Source organism: Lissotriton vulgaris, chromosome 2_1 (genome assembly GCF_964263255.1).
Source record: "Lissotriton vulgaris chromosome 2_1, aLisVul1.2, whole genome shotgun sequence".
NCBI classification, from domain to species: Eukaryota; Metazoa; Chordata; class Amphibia; order Caudata; family Salamandridae; genus Lissotriton; species Lissotriton vulgaris.
The window spans coordinates 2,003,762,915-2,003,780,295 of NC_141687.1; the positions used below are offsets into that span (position 1 = coordinate 2,003,762,915).

At 45.2% G+C, this 17,381-nt stretch overlaps 2 protein-coding genes across 5 annotated transcripts in view; one reads left to right on the forward strand and one right to left on the reverse strand.

Moving 5' to 3' along the window:
* The window catches only part of EFL1 (elongation factor like GTPase 1), a 1,188,367-nt gene extending 1,178,433 nt beyond the window's left edge, over nt 1-9,934 (reverse strand). The window contains exon 1 of one of the 4 annotated variants that reach the window (XM_086958226.1): nt 9,910-9,934. The gene's annotated coding sequence lies outside the window, so the exon portion shown is untranslated. Of the gene's footprint in view, nt 1-9,048; nt 9,490-9,909 lie in introns of those variants that run through there. The other 3 variants (XM_086958223.1, XM_086958224.1, XM_086958225.1) reach the window with 3 other exon arrangements.
* Nucleotides 9,935-10,170: 236 nt separating this feature from the next.
* Nucleotides 10,171-17,381, forward strand: part of SAXO2 (stabilizer of axonemal microtubules 2) — a 118,824-nt gene continuing 111,613 nt past the window's right edge. Inside the window, exon 1 of the mRNA XM_086958227.1 lies at nt 10,171-10,332. Within this exon, the coding sequence (XP_086814353.1) occupies nt 10,295-10,332 (38 nt within the window). The 5' untranslated portion in view covers nt 10,171-10,294. The remainder of the gene's footprint in view (nt 10,333-17,381) is intronic.

Consider the following 17,381-nt stretch of genomic DNA (forward strand, 5'->3'; position numbering starts at 1 on the left):
TATTTGCAGAAGCTCGAAAGCAAGATCGATGATTCTTTGCTTTCAAAACAAAATGTTCATTAAAAAAATGAAAGCAGGAAACAGGGAAATTCTCCACGACCGTCAATACCGGCTTACCCAGGCGTCGTCCGTTTACGATTCAGTAACACGGCTTTCCACGCCCTAACTGGGTCTGTTGGTCCGGGTTGCGCTTATTATCGAAGCGGCCCTTTATTACTTACACGCTGCCTCGGTATTTTGAGGGTTAGCGATAAAGGCAATTATTTGTTTGTCCTGATGATGGTCCCCATGACCCTTTAGGGGGACCGAAACGCCGTCGACTTGCTTAAGCACCGTATACAAGTATTTTGATTGCTAAAATTGATGTAATGGTGTTGTTTGATATGTTCTGTATAATCAACATATGAACAGAAGAACGCTTGTTTGCCTTAAAAAACCTTTCCTATCTTTCTCCAACTGTACACACCCCGCAAGTGTTGGGCACAGGCTTGTGTACCACACAGGGGTCCTGTGGAAGGTATCTTTGTTTTATCTTGTGATAACACTGTTTATTAAGTAAACTTGAAGGACCTCTGTCCGGCTGGGCATGTCATTCTAAATATAGAATTGACTTTGTCTATATTTATTGGTCTTTTACTTGAATGTGCATGGGACCACTGTTGCTACACTATATGGCATCAAAGGAGCAAGTGGATTTTGTTACAGGACAAGTAGATTTATGAAGCAACCTGCCCCGTGGACAAATAGATATTTTATTAAATTTCACACCCCTGATACATCTTTTATTGCTACTTGATGTGCAGCCATTTAATGCAACTTGGACCAGACCTAAAACTCTAGAATCCGAATCTAAATGGCAACTTTATAAAACCTAGTCCAGCAACCATCTTCCTCTTTACAGCTGCTCCGAATCCGAATATATATAGAACATGAATTCAAACTGTATAACTATAACTTCCAAATCTTCAACTTCCTTTCTTGCAAGTTGAACTTCAAAATCTTCTACTGTTTTCTCCTATTCACTGAGTTCCTGATAAAAAACGATATTCAAATGAATTAAAATCAATATGTTAACGTCTGTAATGTGCTGTACGCAAAGAGATAAACTGAATCAAAATCAAAGAACGATTTTTAATAACTACGATAATTTCATATATCATGCTAAACATACATATCCTGACCAAGGCCGGACTGGCCATAGCGGTCACTGGGCATTTCCCTAGTAGGCCTCTAGGGTGGGGGCCTGTTTTGGGCCCCTGGGGGCCGTTTTTATTACCGGGTGTCAGCAAAATCGGCCCCCTGTAACATAATCGGCCAAAACCGGCCCTCGCCAACTGCTCAGCTGCACTCCCCCTCACCCCGGGGGGCTGCTGAGCAGTTGGCCAGGGCCGGGTTCTGTTTCCAGTCCGGCCCTGATCCCGCCCCTCCTTCCAATCCTCTCTCTCTGAAATGGAGGGCAGGATAATGCTAACTTCCATGTCTTTAATGAAACCCAGATTCTGTCATCATATCACTTGGAGATTCTACATGTCATGCAAGACCGGAGGCTATCATTATACATGTTCAAAACTTTGAATAGCAACAGACGACACATGCTCCATAGGTTTCAAATAAAACCTAGCACACACACGAGCATTTGATCAATTAAAGCATGTTTCCCGAAAGAAAAACTACTAACTGGTGCACGAACAGCCGCCAAGCTGATCTATAACAATGAGTGGTTCTCTAATACAATCCTTTTTCACACAACAATGACAAAAAAATGTACAATTCTGCAGAAGATGTCTCCACAAGATCCAGGTCCCTCTCCAAGCACCAACAAAACCAGCTTTCCATTCTCCAACATAACGTTTTGATGTTCCTGGGACCCAAGACTCCTTGATTAATTCCAGAGTCTGTTCCCAAAGGCCTACAAAGTTCTCTCTTCCCCTGAAATCTTCCTAACAAGAAGGTTCAATGCTCCTTCGACAACCAAAAGATGAACCTAGCATTTGGACCCAACAACATCCCGTCTGACACAGGAATAAAAAAAAGACTCCACAGCTACTAATTTAAGCAATCCTGAAAACCAAGGTTGAGCTACCCAAAAGAGAGTGATTAGAACTATCTGATACTTCTTCCTCCTCACTATCAATAACACTCTCTGAATCATCGAGAAAGGTAGAAATCATACCGGCAAAGATTCTTCCAATCATGCTGAAAAGAATCTACTGCCTCCACTACAGTATCCATCCTACAACTGAAATACCGATGTAACTGGAATGTCAACCTTGATGCAAACAGATCCACTTCTAGGGGACCCCAAATTTCCTCCATTTGTTGGAAAATTAAATCATTCAATTTCCAATTGCTGTAATCTCTCAGATACCTTGAATTCCAATCTGTAATTGGGTTGTTCAAACCTGACAAGCTTATTTTGTGTTCTAGACAAAAACTCCAAATCTATTTTGCCGAGTTAGATTCTTTGACTTGCTGTCACCCAATCAATTTATATAACGCACTGCCAAAATACTGCCCATCTTCAACAGAACATTTCCGTTCTTTAAAATGTTTCCAAAGATCTTCAGGGAAAAAATACCTGCTCACATCTCCAAACATTTTATGTGTTCCCAACTCTCTTCCCAAGACCATCTGCCACCTGTAACCTGTTGATTTAAACATGATCCCCATCCAAAAAGCGTGCATCAGTCTCCAGAACATAATCTGGACATATTCCGAAAATAGCTCAAACATTCAATGAGTCAAAATTGACCAGCCACCAATTCAATTCCTCTTGTGCTTCTAATGAAAGAGTAATCTGATCTCCATACCACAAACCTTTCTCTAAACTCTCTGCTTTCAACCTCTGAAAGGCTCTTTAATGAAGATGTCCTGAAAAGACCCCTTGAATAGGTGGCGTAAACAAACCTATAATTTTTGCTAACGTGCTTAATGTAACAGACTTTCTCTTTCAAACCGGTTTCACCTCCATCTTTATTTTCACAACTTTTTTCTCAGGCAAACTGAAAGTAGCAAGCACAGTATTCACCTGAAACCCAAGGAATCCCACTTCTTGACAAGGAATCAATACTGATTCCTCCAAGTTGACAAAGAATCCCAGGGATTCCAACACATCCACCATCAAAAAAGAAGTTGTGAGTTCAATTCCTCTTTATCCCAAGACATGATCAAAAAATGTGCCCAAGTATATTATCATGCATATTCTCCTAAACTGGCTGTAAATCCTTTGTGAAACATCAAGGAGCTGATGTTGGACCAAAGGGAAAACAAGTAAATTGGTAGAGGTTCCCTAATCACCTGAACTGGAGATATATACGACAGACCTCCACTATCGGAATTGTAAAGTAAGCATCCTTTAGATCGACCGTGACCATCCAATCGTTTCTTTACAAAGTATCTCTTAGAAGATGGATACCCTCTATTTTGAAATGTCTGCACACCAGAAAACCAATTTAAATTTCTCAAATGTATTACCAGGCACCAAACTTTGTCTTTTTTTCCTGACCAAAAAAAACATACTCAAAAAAAGTAATTTTTTCCTCTGTCACTATGGCACCTGTTTTCAACATTTCTTCAATCTCTAATTCCACCAACTTTTGAGGTTCTTCTGAAAACACAATTCCCACAGGTCTTGCAGTTTGACTAGGGTCTTAATTAAACTCTTTTACAGAAACCTCAATTGCCTTCAAGATACATTGATCTCTTGTCAAACTTCTCCAATTTCTCACAAAACATCTTAATCTGACCTGTACCTTTCTTAGGAAAGAACTAATGGGCATCCTCATATTTATCTTGATTTGCTTGCAAGTACTGTGTTCCTCCTCTCGCCTGACGTCCCCTGCCAAACCTTCCTCTTTGAGAATTGAAACCAGTGGCAGATTGGAATCCTCCGAACGATACACATCTCTGAGTCTGATAAAGAGACCTGCTGAATGTACAACCAAAAACATACCCTTGCTCCGACCCTGTCATCCTTTCAGTGCCGAACACTCTCTTCAGAGAAGTCTGAGCCTTATCCAAACTTGTAAAAGCTGCCACATATTTACCAACACCTTCTTCTAGACTACCAGTAGTCTATTTTTGGCACTGTTTAAGTGCCCTTTCCTAACCCTTTGTGGGTTCTCTGCCCAACTTAAATAGAACACATATAGGATCTAGACCTAGATGTGGTGTAGAGCAAGCTTTATCATCCATTACTGGACGGTAGCATTCATTTCTCAACACAGCCCTTGCCTCCTTCTCTAAGGGTCTTCTTGTCCATAAGTTTATAAACTCAAGACACATGAGCCAAAGGCCACCAATCAGCACTTCTCGGGTGTCTGATCATATCAGGGTTAACCATCTCCTCACCCTGAGGATCTCTCACAATACCTTTTTCCTTTTGCACCTTTTTCAACATATCATAGTCCAGATCCCAAGAATCATCCTCATATGCGTCAAACACAAACTTGTCCATCTATGTCTAATCATAACTGGCAACATCCTCGCTATGTGATTCTCCGTCATAAGGTCTAGCCTTATTCTCTTCTGTGCCACAAGCGACACCTTCCATTGTGTCACGTAGAGCACCTTCGATTTCTGTGGTGCTTACACCACCTCTCTGCCAGGATGAAATATCATCATTCAAACCTTTGTCAATAAGCTTTCTCTTCATCTTCTTCCAACCAGCCCCCTTCTTGTCAGAAAACGTATCTGATGACCAGAACTTCCCCTCCAAATCCGACAGGTATTTCCTTTTTTTAACTTAACACACATTCTAACATTTTTTTAACCAAAGCCCTCACTTCCTTCTGAACCAATTGCTTATTAGAGTCTTCCTGTGTGTAAGGCTCATAAGTCTCCCCATTCTACACTCATCTCCTTAAATTGTTACTTCCATGTTTTAAAATATAATTCCTTTTTTTTAACTTCTCACCTCAAAAATCTTAATTTTTTTCAATACGAAGCGTACCACACTGTTACTTTCCTAGTGCAACGTTTATTCAGTTTGACACATACAAATCTATGCAAATGTCAAGTTAGTGCGAGCCACGTAATGAAAATGCCACTGCACATTTCTTACTGTTAGAAACAAATGACTGAACTAAGATGGCCGCCCAGTATGCGATGACAATCACGCTTGGTCTATGTGATATCATCAAGTCCACAAGGACTGCAAGGCCCGACTAATGCTCTCCACTGCGTTCCCTACACCCCCTCCCCTCCCCCCTCCCCCCCGCCGGCCAGCTCAAAGCAACTCTGCAGTGAAGTCAATTCGAGTTGTCTCAGTGATAATCTGCAGTCATAAAGTACAGGTACAAATGCGAGAAATTATTTTAGTTCACTTTACCAAGGACTAGGTTCAATTTACTACCAGAATTTACAGCCGATGAGTAACTCAGTATTGAATGGAAAAAACACTACCTATAACATCTAGAAACTCCTATAAATTTAGATATACTGTTCAAATTAAAGTCATAAACATTCGAATCATCTGAATATAAAGTCGAAAAAACAGTAAAATCACTGAATGAATGAATGAAAGGAGACTTATACCGCGCAACTTAGCCCAAGGGCATCAAGGCGCCAAACAGGTCATCTGGATTGTAATTCCCCTAGTGCACAATTAAGGATATGCCTCATTAAAAAAACAGGTCTTAAAAGCTTTGCAGAAAAGCACAAGGGAGGGTTGCCCTGCAAGTTCAGGGGGAAGCGAGTTCCATAGCCTGGGAGCTAGGGTAGAAAAAGCTCTACCTCCTCATGTTGCTTTTGTAAATCTGGGAATCAGGAGATTTTTATTAGATGAGCGGAGAACTCTCGTGGGGGAGTAAGAATGGAGGAGGGACCTGATATCCTCTGGGCCAGTACCGTACAAAGCCCCATGCACAAGGCATAGGATCTTAAAAGAAATCCTAGACTGGATGGGCAGCCAGTGCAGGTTTCTTCTTGCCAAAGATGCTGAGAACAATCTGGGAAGATTGAGAACCATCTTAGCCGCTGCATTCTGGACTATCTGCAAGCAGTGGATAAGACTCTTGTTAATACCCACATGCAATGCATTGCAGTATTCCATTCTTGAAGAGACAAGTGCCACGGCGGCTTGCTTCCGAGAATCAGGGGAGAGATAGTGAGCGATCTTTCTAAGGATCCGAATGATACAGCAGCAGGTGGAAACAGTCCTGCTGACCTGACGGTTAAATGAAGGTGAGGTATTAATTAGAACCCCCAGATTTCTGGCAAATTGACAGGGACGGGGCAGTCCCCAAGGGAAGCTGGCCACCAATCCTTTGACCAGATGTCCTGATTTCCCCCAAAGATCAAGACCTCCGTCTTCTCCCCATTTAACTTCAGGAAGTTCTGGATCATCCATTTTGATACCGCCTCCATACAGTTCCTGAAGTTCAGGGCAGAGTCCTTCACAGACTGGGTAAGAGAGACCATGATTTGGGTGTCGTCAGCATACGACAACACCTCAAGCCCGAAACATCTTACTACCCTGGCAAGTGGGGCCACATAGATGTTAAACAGTGTGGGACTTAATGCGGAGCACTGGGGAACCCCACATTGCACAGGTTTAGGTGAAGAAAGGAACTCACCCAGTTTCACCCTTTGTTCTCTTTGGTTGAGAAAGGAGGCCAAAAGGCTTAAGGCTGGACCTCAGACTCCTATCTCCCTGAGACAAGTGACCAGGATAGAGGGAGACAGGGTATCGAAAGCCGCTGTGAGGTCAAGCAGGACCAGAAGAGTAGTATAGCCCTGGTCGACCTTCAACCGAATGTTATTGATGACCACGGTGAGGGCAGATTCGGTGCTATGTGATTTTCTAAAGCTGTGTTGTGAAGCATCTAGGAGGGTGGAGTCATCCAAAAAAGAGCTGAGGTGGCGATTGAGATACGATTCAAGAATTTTTGCAGGGGCAGGTAGGAGGGAGATTGGCCGAAAATTCTTCAGTTCCCCAGGGTCCAGAGTGGCCTTTTTCAAAAGGGGTTTGACAACCGCCATTTTCCAAGAGAGAGGAAAGATTACCTGCGTGATAGAGTTCATCACCTCCAACAGGGGAGGAATAGCCACTTCCCTACAAGCCTTCAGAACCCTAAGCGGACAGGGATCTAGAGGGAAACCGGATTTGGTGGTATCAGGAAGCTGATTGATCAGTTCCAGAGTAAGGAGAGGGAAGTTGAGGAGGCTAGGAGCGGGTTCATCCGCCTGACACCCCACTGGGGGAATGGCAGGGGAAGAAGGGGATCCCAGCTCAAGGTTGAGGGATTCAAGAGTGTCATAGATGTCTAAGATTTTCGAATGGAAAAAGGTCAAGATTCCATCACATAACTCCTGAGTTTCCACTACGGGGTCAACAGCCTGAGTGGTGGCAAGGGAATCTATAATCTTGAAAAGGTCTCTGGGGGAATTAAGGGAGGCAGTCAGGTTGGCAAAATGGATCCTCTTTCTCTCAATAATAGCAAGCTTGTATTCTTTTAGGAGAAGTTTGTTGTTCCTTCTCTGCGGGATCAAGCCGCGCCTGCCACAGCCTCTCCTGTTTTCGGCAGCCCTGCCTCAACAGCCTTAGACTGTCTGAGAACCAGGGGGCCGAGGGACTCTTTCTAGCAGACTAGTGTTGCTTGGCAGGGGCCAGAGTGTCCAAAGCCCCAGAGATGGTATTTGAAAATTCAAGGGCAGCAGAATTGGCATGCAGCATTTTAGTGGACCCTAATTTCTTCATGAAAGGGGAGAGTGTTTCGTTATTGATCGCCTTAAAATTCCTTCTAAGTTCCCATTCTTAGGGGCCACAGCGAAAGGGGCAGTGTGATGGTATTTGAGCTCCACTAAGAGCAGCAAAGAAAAGAGGAAGGTGGCTGCCGGGCTAGGGTTTATAAAGGCTGTTATTTAGATTCAGATTCAAGAGTTTTAGGTTTCATTACAAGTTGCTTTAAATGGCTACAAATGGAGTAGCAATAAAAGTTGTATGCATAACGCTAGCCTGCAGTATCGACATGAAATCAACGCGTTCCTTGCATCTCTACGCAGGTTATTCCGTTAACAGATGGCAAAGAAGAGACCTGAACTTGGAGAACATTATTTCTGAGAGCATACTGGCCCACACTTGCATATCTGCATGGTCCCAATATACCCAGGACTATTGAGTTGATAATTTATTTTAATCCTGCTTGGGCTTCTGTAAATAGTCCTTTCGGGAAATAATAAAGAATAGTCTTCAAGTATTGTAAAATGAAGCTGAAGGTTTATTTCCATAACAGAAACCCACGACAGATCCAGTAGCAGTCAGGCAGAGAATGAATAATGCACTACAAACATTCTAGATTACAGAATCCTATCAACATCACATTCTTATAACTACTTTTAAACGTACACACATATAACTATTAAGTATCACTCTCTACAGCTTCTCAAACACTGGACCCCTAAGATCACTTCGGGAGACTCCCGACCACTGTAAATCCAAACGAGGCCACGTGTTAAGGGTGTATTGTCTCTGAGAAGGAAATTGTATATGCAATTTGAAATACATACACTTTACTGCGATTTATTGTCAAGATGCAATGCCGCAAACATAAGGAGCGTCTTATGTTTCAAGACTTATTATGAGCCTGTCAACGAAGAATCCACTTGCCGGGACAAATCTCAGTAAATTTATGGCAACTACCTAGAAACTCAAGACGACGTGGGTGGAACCAACGTGGTCAGCCACTCAAACCCAAGAAGACAATCAAGGGCAACTGTAAATGAAAATAAAGTGTCACCTACCACTTTCGTTTCCCGGTGGGACTCCCGAAATACCTGCATCAGGTCAGGAGGCAGGATTAATCAGTCACAATAGCAGATAATACCGGACCTCAAACCCGTCTTTAAATGAACTGTCAGGCTACCCAACTTTCCTACCATTAAACTACTGTTTCTACTACCATCCACTCAGAAAATGGTGAACTAAGGGTTGCGTCGGTCAGCCCGCTAACTTCAACAAGAACAACAAGATTAGCTCCAAACGGCTGCTATTGCATTTGAGTTTGACCATATCACGAGTGTGAGCATGCCTCGCTTCAGACGACCCACCTGGTAAAAAGTTACATGGGATGACGTGCGACACGCGCCATGGTTTAAAGTAAGTAAGCACACGGAAGACAATGCGACACTACGAGTGCTTTATTGTCGGTCGTCTGCACTACTCAACACTGGTGCAATATTTTCAACGGGAAAGAACTATAATCGCTCAGCTGCACGCAGATAAGATACTCCAAGGTAGTAGGTACCTGTATTCCGAAGCAGTGCTGAATAAGTATGTATTGTTTTAACTGGTCGATAACTTAGATTAAGAACCTCTAACCAATCGATTAAATAGCATTACACCTCTACTTGTTAAGGTGACCACCAGTCCGCTACTTACACGGACCGTGCTTGAATTCAGTCTAACATCCGTCGTCCGTTGTTTATGTTTAACGGATGTCACTTGTCAATAACTTTAGAACTTCCGGGTCGCATAGTCCCACCGCTCCCGTACTAGTGAGTCTGCTAAAGTGTAAGGATGCCTTTACCCAATCATAGTGCGCCGGATAGTATTCCGAGTAGTGATTTGTCGTGAAGCCTGCACGTATCTCGCTCCTATCCGCCCCCTACGGTCGACGGCTACCGCCCACTTCGGAACGGTGTGTACATGGTAGTCTTAGACTGAAGTATTCCGAGGAGAGTTAGTCGAGCTGTTCGCGGAACTAAGCTGTGTGTCTGGGAATGTTTACGCGGTTCTGACTGACTGGGAATGTTGCGGCCGCCTGCCGTTTCTAATGGGACGGAGGGAATGAGAAGTGGGTCAACCAGAAGTCCCAGATCCGCCTGGGCAGTTCATTTTTCAATTAAGAACTGTCCCCGCTTCGTGACACATCCTAATACATTGAGGAGGGTCGGGTTGTGCTCGCTCACGTTTTGAGGCTGTCTCATTAAACCGGTGACGCCCCTTCAATGCTTTAAACTGTTGCCTTCTGCGGTGTATCGCATCTTCCATGCAGCAGAACAAGTGTTTATGGGGGAGTGAATAGGCTTCGGATGATTCCAATGGGAGGGAGCATTCTTGGTGCCCGCCCCAAACTTGACGTTTATGTCAGCAGGCTAGCCATTCGATGTTGACCAGTCGATGCTCACCAAGTTGCCAAGCAACGGCGCGCGTCCCTGGTAACAGTGAATTTGGGGAGATGGTACACTTGCAGGCACAAAAGCGACAAGTTTTCATCTGGCAGTAGGACGCGTCCTTTATCACCACGTGCAGTTAACAGCTGACGAATCCGGTGTTCGGAACATCAGCCTAAGCATGAAGCGCAAATGTATCTGCGAGATCTGCACCTGCGGGTAAGAGCTGTAAGGAACGACGGCAAGCACCAGGATAGATGTACTCTAATTTATCTCCGACTCACTCTCGATTTCCTACTTTTCAGCCTTCCTATGTTGCCTCTCTAATGCAATCTCGAAATGATTGTGAACGGTTCTCCAGTAAAGCGCTCTGATGTCCCCGGACCAAGACCCCGCTATATAAAATCTAAAAAAGTAACTAAATAGCAGAACTATGTAAATGCTGTCAGACTTCTAGGGTCTCTGCTCTGGTCACATATCATGAGTGATACCTTCATCCAATAATGCTTTATATGGATTACTTTTCATTTCCTACTTTTCAGTCCTCGTAAGTTGCCTCGCTAATGCCATCTCGATGTAATTGTTTGGTAACGGTTGGTTTGCCTTTAAATGACTCTGATGCCCCGGCCGACTGACCAAGTCCGCGCTACATAAAACATAAAAAATGTAGCAGAACTATATAAATGCTGACCCATTTCCAGCGTCACGTCATGAGTGATACCTTCATCCAATAATACTTTTAGCCAGAGGCAAAATGAAATCATTGTTTTAATGTGAAGAATTATTTACTGTAAAATATAATCTACTCCACGTGGTAGGATGTGTTCATTTTACCCAGCCCTTATTTTTTGTGGCCCTAAACACTTTGAGCACGCGAACAGATGAGTAAAGCGAATAATCTATTTAATGATGGTCCCATATGGGGAGTCTGAATAATATGAATCACTTGCATTTGTGTTTTTGTTGTCTCCAATTCGGTCATGTTCGGGTGTCAGTAGGTCACAGCAGTAATCTGCTTCTCCTTATTTACTGTTAGTAAAGCAAGACATACCAGCCACCCCCCTCTCCGCCCCCCAACAAACGAATATTGCCTTTCTATTAATATCATCGTCATTCTGATTACAGTAACCAACAATAAATATATGAGATGACTGCTATTCAAAGGCATGATAAACTCTAGGAGGTGTTTCGCTTTCAATTCTATAGCCCCACCTGACCGTGATTGAGCTGTTTAGAAAACACGTACATACGTTGCGCTCAGACAGTCAATGGAAAACTTCTGCTGTTTGGAGCTGTGCGTTTTCCGATCTACAGTAATTTTTCTGCTTATTTTCACTTTACAGGAAATATCGGAAACTGCATTCTGTGAAACACATGTTTAAAGAAATAAAAACAATTAACATGCTTTCGAAACAGGTTGCAGAAATGTTTCTAGTGAATACATGGACAATTTATCTGAAAGTAGCAAATAATTACCAGAATGTCTTCAATTTGGAGACATTTCCCTGAAACAAAAGCACTTTTCTCGGTTTAGCTCATTCTGAAATGAACTGACGGAGTCCAACGTATGGATAATGACACGCGGGCCATCTAAACTAACATTAGAAGCGCTTATTACAGGGGCGTAATTATTTATGCTGATGTAAATGTAAATGTATGTAAATGTATAGGCATTTATATAGCGCACTACTTACCCGTAGGGTCCCAAGGCGCTTCGACTGCTGCGAAACCCTTCCTGGCTTCCCTGAGAGATGGTCCCTTAATGGATATCTCCAGGGTGAGACCAGGCATCCCCAGCGGTCTGGTGGGGCCGTTAGTGAAGATGAGGCAAGCTAATGCCCAGAGTTGCCGAGTGTGATCGCTGATCAGAGTGGGCACCGAGGCGAGAGAATTATCGAGTCCGCTGACCCTGGTCCAGAAACCTGCCGCGCCGGGAATCGAACCGAGCTCTCGCGTTATGGGTCACTGGGAGATTAATGTGTTTCTGCTCAGATGGATCAAAATCTGCTTAATTACAGTCTTCCAGCGTTAGTTAAACTGACACAGTAAATTTTTCTGGAGGCATACATGATATGAAAATAAACAATCTCATGTCAAAGTGACGTACAAACCAGTAACGTTGACGGAAACGGTTGCTATTTAAAGCTAGTGTGACAAAGGTATACTAGACACCTTAGTATTGAAAGTAAATTTAATTTGAAATCAAAGTGAACTATATTTACTTTCCAAATTGTTGCATAATTTTAACTAACCCGCATACTTGGTTATATAAGGTGATGTTATGTAATGTTTAATTGTAGAGCCCACAATCACTCGGCAGGATATCATGGCACTTAGCAGGTGCGTCTAGCCTTGCCTAAGCCGAGCAGCGGAGCTATTCGAAAAGCCAGGTCGTCAGCTTCTTGATGAACTTAAGAAGTGAAGAGGAGGCTCTGATGTGCAGTGGGAGGTTATTCCATGCTTTCGGAGTGAAGTAGAAGACCTGATCTCCGGCTCTGGATATGAGTATTTGTGGGATGTGTGCAAGTAGAAGTTCAGTAGAGTGGAGGTGTTTAGTAGGTGTGTGAAAAGATGCAACTGTTAAGGTTGTCTATATCTATGTTGTGCAGTGCTTTGAAGGTGTGACTGCAGTGTTTGAACTTGTAACACTTGTTTAACAGGTATCAGCAAATCTTCTTGAGGTGCAATGTGGTGTGAGTGGTGCGTGGGAGGTTAAGGGAGATTCTGGCTGTCAAGCTCTGAATGGTGTGCAGTCTTCGAGTGAGTTGCTTGCTGATTCCGGCATAGAGCTGGTTCCCCTAGTCCAGCTTGCTGATGATAAGGGTGTGAGTGACATTTTTGCAGGTGTTGATTGGCATCCAAGGAGGATTTTCTTTAGCATCTTTAGGATTCTTTGCATGGGAGTCGGTGTGAGTCGGTACCAGTTCAACCAGACACCAAGTGGAGTCCCATGACGAGGTGTTCTTGCCAAAGATGAGGAACTTTGCCTTGTCTGTGTTGAGCTTGAGAGCCAGTTGGTCTTTGCCAAGTCAACGACTTTGGTCATGCAGGCAATGCACGTGTTTTGTGTGTGGGAGTCTTGTCCAAGAGAGAGAGAGTATGATTTGCATGTCATTGGCGTTGGAGAGGATATCAATGTTGTGGGTATAGACTATGCTAGCTTGCGATATATGATAGTTGAAGAGAGTCTGGCTGAGAGACCACCCTTGCAGCACTCCACAGATGAGGTGTGAAGAGTAAGAAGCCAAGCTGACTGTCAGGAAGGAGCAGATCCAGGAGACAGCGGGTCCTTGGATTCCAGTCGAGTGTAAGCCTCGGGTGAGGATGGTGGCAGAGACAATGTCGAATTCTGTAGAAACCCTCAGCAGGATGAGGGCCACTGTGTCTCCTCTGTTCAGGGTCATGCAGATTTTATCTGTGGTGGCAATAAGGGTTGTTTCTGTGCTGTAGTTGGTTCTAAAGCTTGGCTAAGTGTTGTTGAGGTGTTGGTGAAAGCTGAGGTGGTGAGTGAGGCATTAGTTGATGAGCTTCTGTATGACTTTAACCCGGAACAGAAGAAAGGCGATTGGTCTGTAGTAGGCGAGTCTGCAGAGGGTTTCTTGAGAAGTAGGAGAACTGTGGTGTGTTTCCTAGTGAAAGGTAGCTATAGAGCTGGAGGCTTTCAGTATAGGTGTGAGAGCTTCACTGATGGGTTGGAGTCCTCTGGTGAAGGCGTGGTGGGGACAGGGTTTGATGGAGCTATGGGCTGGTAAGACTTTCCGATGGCAGTGGTTTCATCTGTGGTGATGGCAGGCAAAGAGGTCAAGGTCCCTTCTCTGGCTGAAACTGGAAGCTGCCATACAAGGACAGTGGATCCAGTCGAGGATCCAATGTAACCCTCAACTAAGAGGATTGAAGGATGTGGTGTAACAACCAGAGTGCCACCTTTAGAACTGGGTAACCAGGTTCCATGTCTCTGCTCAACATCCTGTGTGCCCTGGGAAAATCAAATAATCTCCCTGTGTCTACAGAAAAGAATGTGTCCTTGTGTGACATAACTGGTGCTCATGTAAAGCGCTCCAATACCTTTGTGTCGAGTTTGTGCTACAAAAACCTGCAAATAAAAGTTGTGGTATATGGAGTTATGTTGCTAGTTCTAGTTATCAAGACAATGAAGAACCTTTCCTTAAGTAGTTATATATATGGTTTTGAAGGCCACAATTTATACAGATTATCCTAATGAAGGTATCACATGCAAGATGACACATTGTATTTTAGTTGCTTTTAAAATACTTATGGTATGCATTTTCAAACTTACCTTTTGTTCTAGTTACATTTTTTACTTTGGAGTGTTGTACAAACCTGGTGCAAAACTGTGTACATTTCCATTTGAGGTTGTGTGCTGATTGGAATGATCAGTTTCTCTACTCTGATGTGATGCATAGTTTGTGATATAATCTACATGGACACTAGCTGAATGAGGATTTTAAGTTGCATTCAAAACTGTCCTTAATGTATTATCTGTTTAATCGAAGGGACGTTCTGTCACGGTTTAAAAAACAGAAGACCAATCCTGCATAATAGCTTCTTATTGCATTTTCTTTAGCCCACATCATTTTACATTAGTTTTGTAAGATTTTAGTCCACAAATTGCACTTTACCATAATAGTTCTTGTTATGTTGTGGCTTATGACTCTTTGATTACCGTGCCATCCATGTGGGTGATCGCTTGCGTCATGACTCTGTGAGTTTGTTTCACAATGTGGTAAACCAAGAAGGCAACCTGAAGACTATGAAGTCAACCCATTCCAGGGCCCCCATGGATCCCTTCCCCCACCACAGAGCCACAGACATCATCGCCCGAGCTTCAACGATCCATCAACTGCTCCTTTGAGTCCGCCTCCTTTCCAGATGACTGGAAACATGCAGAGACCACGGCCCTCCTGAAGAAACCTTCGGCAGACCCCACCGACCTCATTTATTTATTTATTTATTTATTTATTTTTTAAAATATATTTTTATTGCAGGAATCAGTAAATCGTTACATATTCGACCAGCATTATAGATCAAACAAAATCAATTAAATGCAACCCTCCGTCCCCCAGCAGTATGCACCCTTACACAGCCATTCAGCCCACAACCTTACGGTCGGGCGGCGAAATTCAATGGGGGCTCAGCAGGAAGGCGAAGCTGGTCCGGATGATCCACTGTCAGTCATCTGCTTTTCCAAACAAGCCTAGAAAACCCCACCCTCAAAACACGATGAACCAAACTAACCCCTACCCAACCCCGCCATCAGTGCACGGTAATAACCGCATTAGGATCTGTGAGAGGACCCATGAGGAAAGTAACAGAGCTGTAAAGTGCAATCGTCTATCGGGACTCGGGGCGAGCTGCTTCCTCACTTTCGGAGTCGCTGGGGGCGCAATAATCCCTGAGGGCCTGTACTAATGTCTCCCATTCTAGCGCTGCCTCCTGTGCCTTCTCGTTATGCTGCCTCCTAGCTAGCTGGTATCTCAGTGTGCTTTCCCCCGCTGCCCACTTCAAGAGTTCGCTGTGCCACCGGCTCCCTGTCGGACCAGCCCGTGCCTTCCAGTTCCTGGTCACCTCTCGTTTAGCAAGGAGAAGCCCCAAATCGATGAATTTGCTGGTAATTTTGTTTTTGGGGGTATGTGGAAACCAGTGTAGGAGTCCCACTGCCGCATCAACCGATAAGGATCTCCCTGTCACCTCCTCCAGGGTCTTCCCCACTTCCATCCAGTAGGAGGACAATCCCGGGCAGGACCACAACATGTGGAGAAGGTCTGCCTCCGACGCCGGGAATCTGGGGCAGTCCGCCGAGCCCGTAGCAAAATATCGTTGGATTTTCGCCGGGGTCAGATATGCCCTATGGAGTACGTAGTAGTGGACCAATTGAAAGCGGGCGTGGCGTGTGCCCTTCCAGGCTCGCCGTACCAGTTGGGACCAGGTCGTCTCCGGGATCTCCTTGCCTATGTCCTCCTCCCAACGGGTTCTCAGAGTGGTGAGGGGGGCCAGCCCCTCATTGATCAGTCTACCGTAGAGGCAAGTGACCGCCTTCACCGTACCCGCAGACATCATGACGTATTGGCACACCGGAGATATAGGGGGTTCCTCTTGCCCGCATTTCCAGTGCGCCTGGATCGCTCGGACCAGGGCCGAGTGCAATAGAAAGTCGCCGCCAGGAACCTCGAAGCGATCAATGAGCTCCTGAAAGGGTAAGAGCGCCCCGTCCTCGTAGAGGTCACCTACCAATTGTAAGCCTGCGTCCTCCCAGTTTGCCAACCGTGACCAATCACCGCCATGGGGCAAGGCCGTCAGCATCCCCAAAGGTATTTCGGGCGCATACGGTATTCTCAGGTGGCCCCGGGCGTGAGCTCGGTTCCAACATAGGCGAATGGTCTTCTCCTCTAGCGACAAGTCCTGTAAGGCCAAACGTTGTCGCAGTGCTATGAAGGAGAGAACATGCCTGGCCATACCCGTACCTCTCCTGTCTTCTGGGCCCCGGAATTCTCGGGCGATCTCCTGGGTGAAGGTCTGGAGCTGCGCCGCTAAGTAGTACTTTTCAAAGTCCGGCACAGCAAGTCCACCCTCGGCTTTCGGCCTCATCAGGGTCCTGAAGGCCACCCTTCGGCGGCCCGAGCCCCAGAGGAATCCGACTATCATTGATCGTAACAGTCTAAACGTGGCCAGTGGGACCCAGATCGGTAGCGCCCGGAAATAATACAGCAACCTGGGAAGCGCCACCATTTTGAGCAGAGCGATCCGCCCTGCCACCGAGAGCGGTAGTGTAGCCCAGAAGTCCATACTGCCCCGTAGTGCTCGGGTGCCGCGGGCAATGTTCCCATCCAGGAGGTCAGATGGTTCATGGTAGACGTACACCCCCAGGTACTTAAAGCAGACAGGTTCCCATCTAATCTCTCTGCTGAGAGCAGGGCTAGGGGTGCCTTTGCGAACCGGGAAAAGACAGGTCTTAGCCCAATTCACCCGGAGGCCCGAGACCTCCCCAAACGTCGTGAGCGCCGTCGCAGCTCCATGCAGGGCTGCAATCGGGTCCTCAAGGAAGAGCAACAGGTCGTCGGCATACAGCGAAATGTAGTGTGGGCCTGAAGGTGTCCACAAGCCATTATAATGGGCTCCCGATCGGAGGTGCAGCGCGAGTGGCTCCACCGCCAGCGCAAAGAGAAGCGGGGATAACGAACAACCCTGTCTCGTGCCTCTCTCCACCGGGTATTGTGAGGAAATCAGCGGGCCCGCCCGAACCCTGGCCG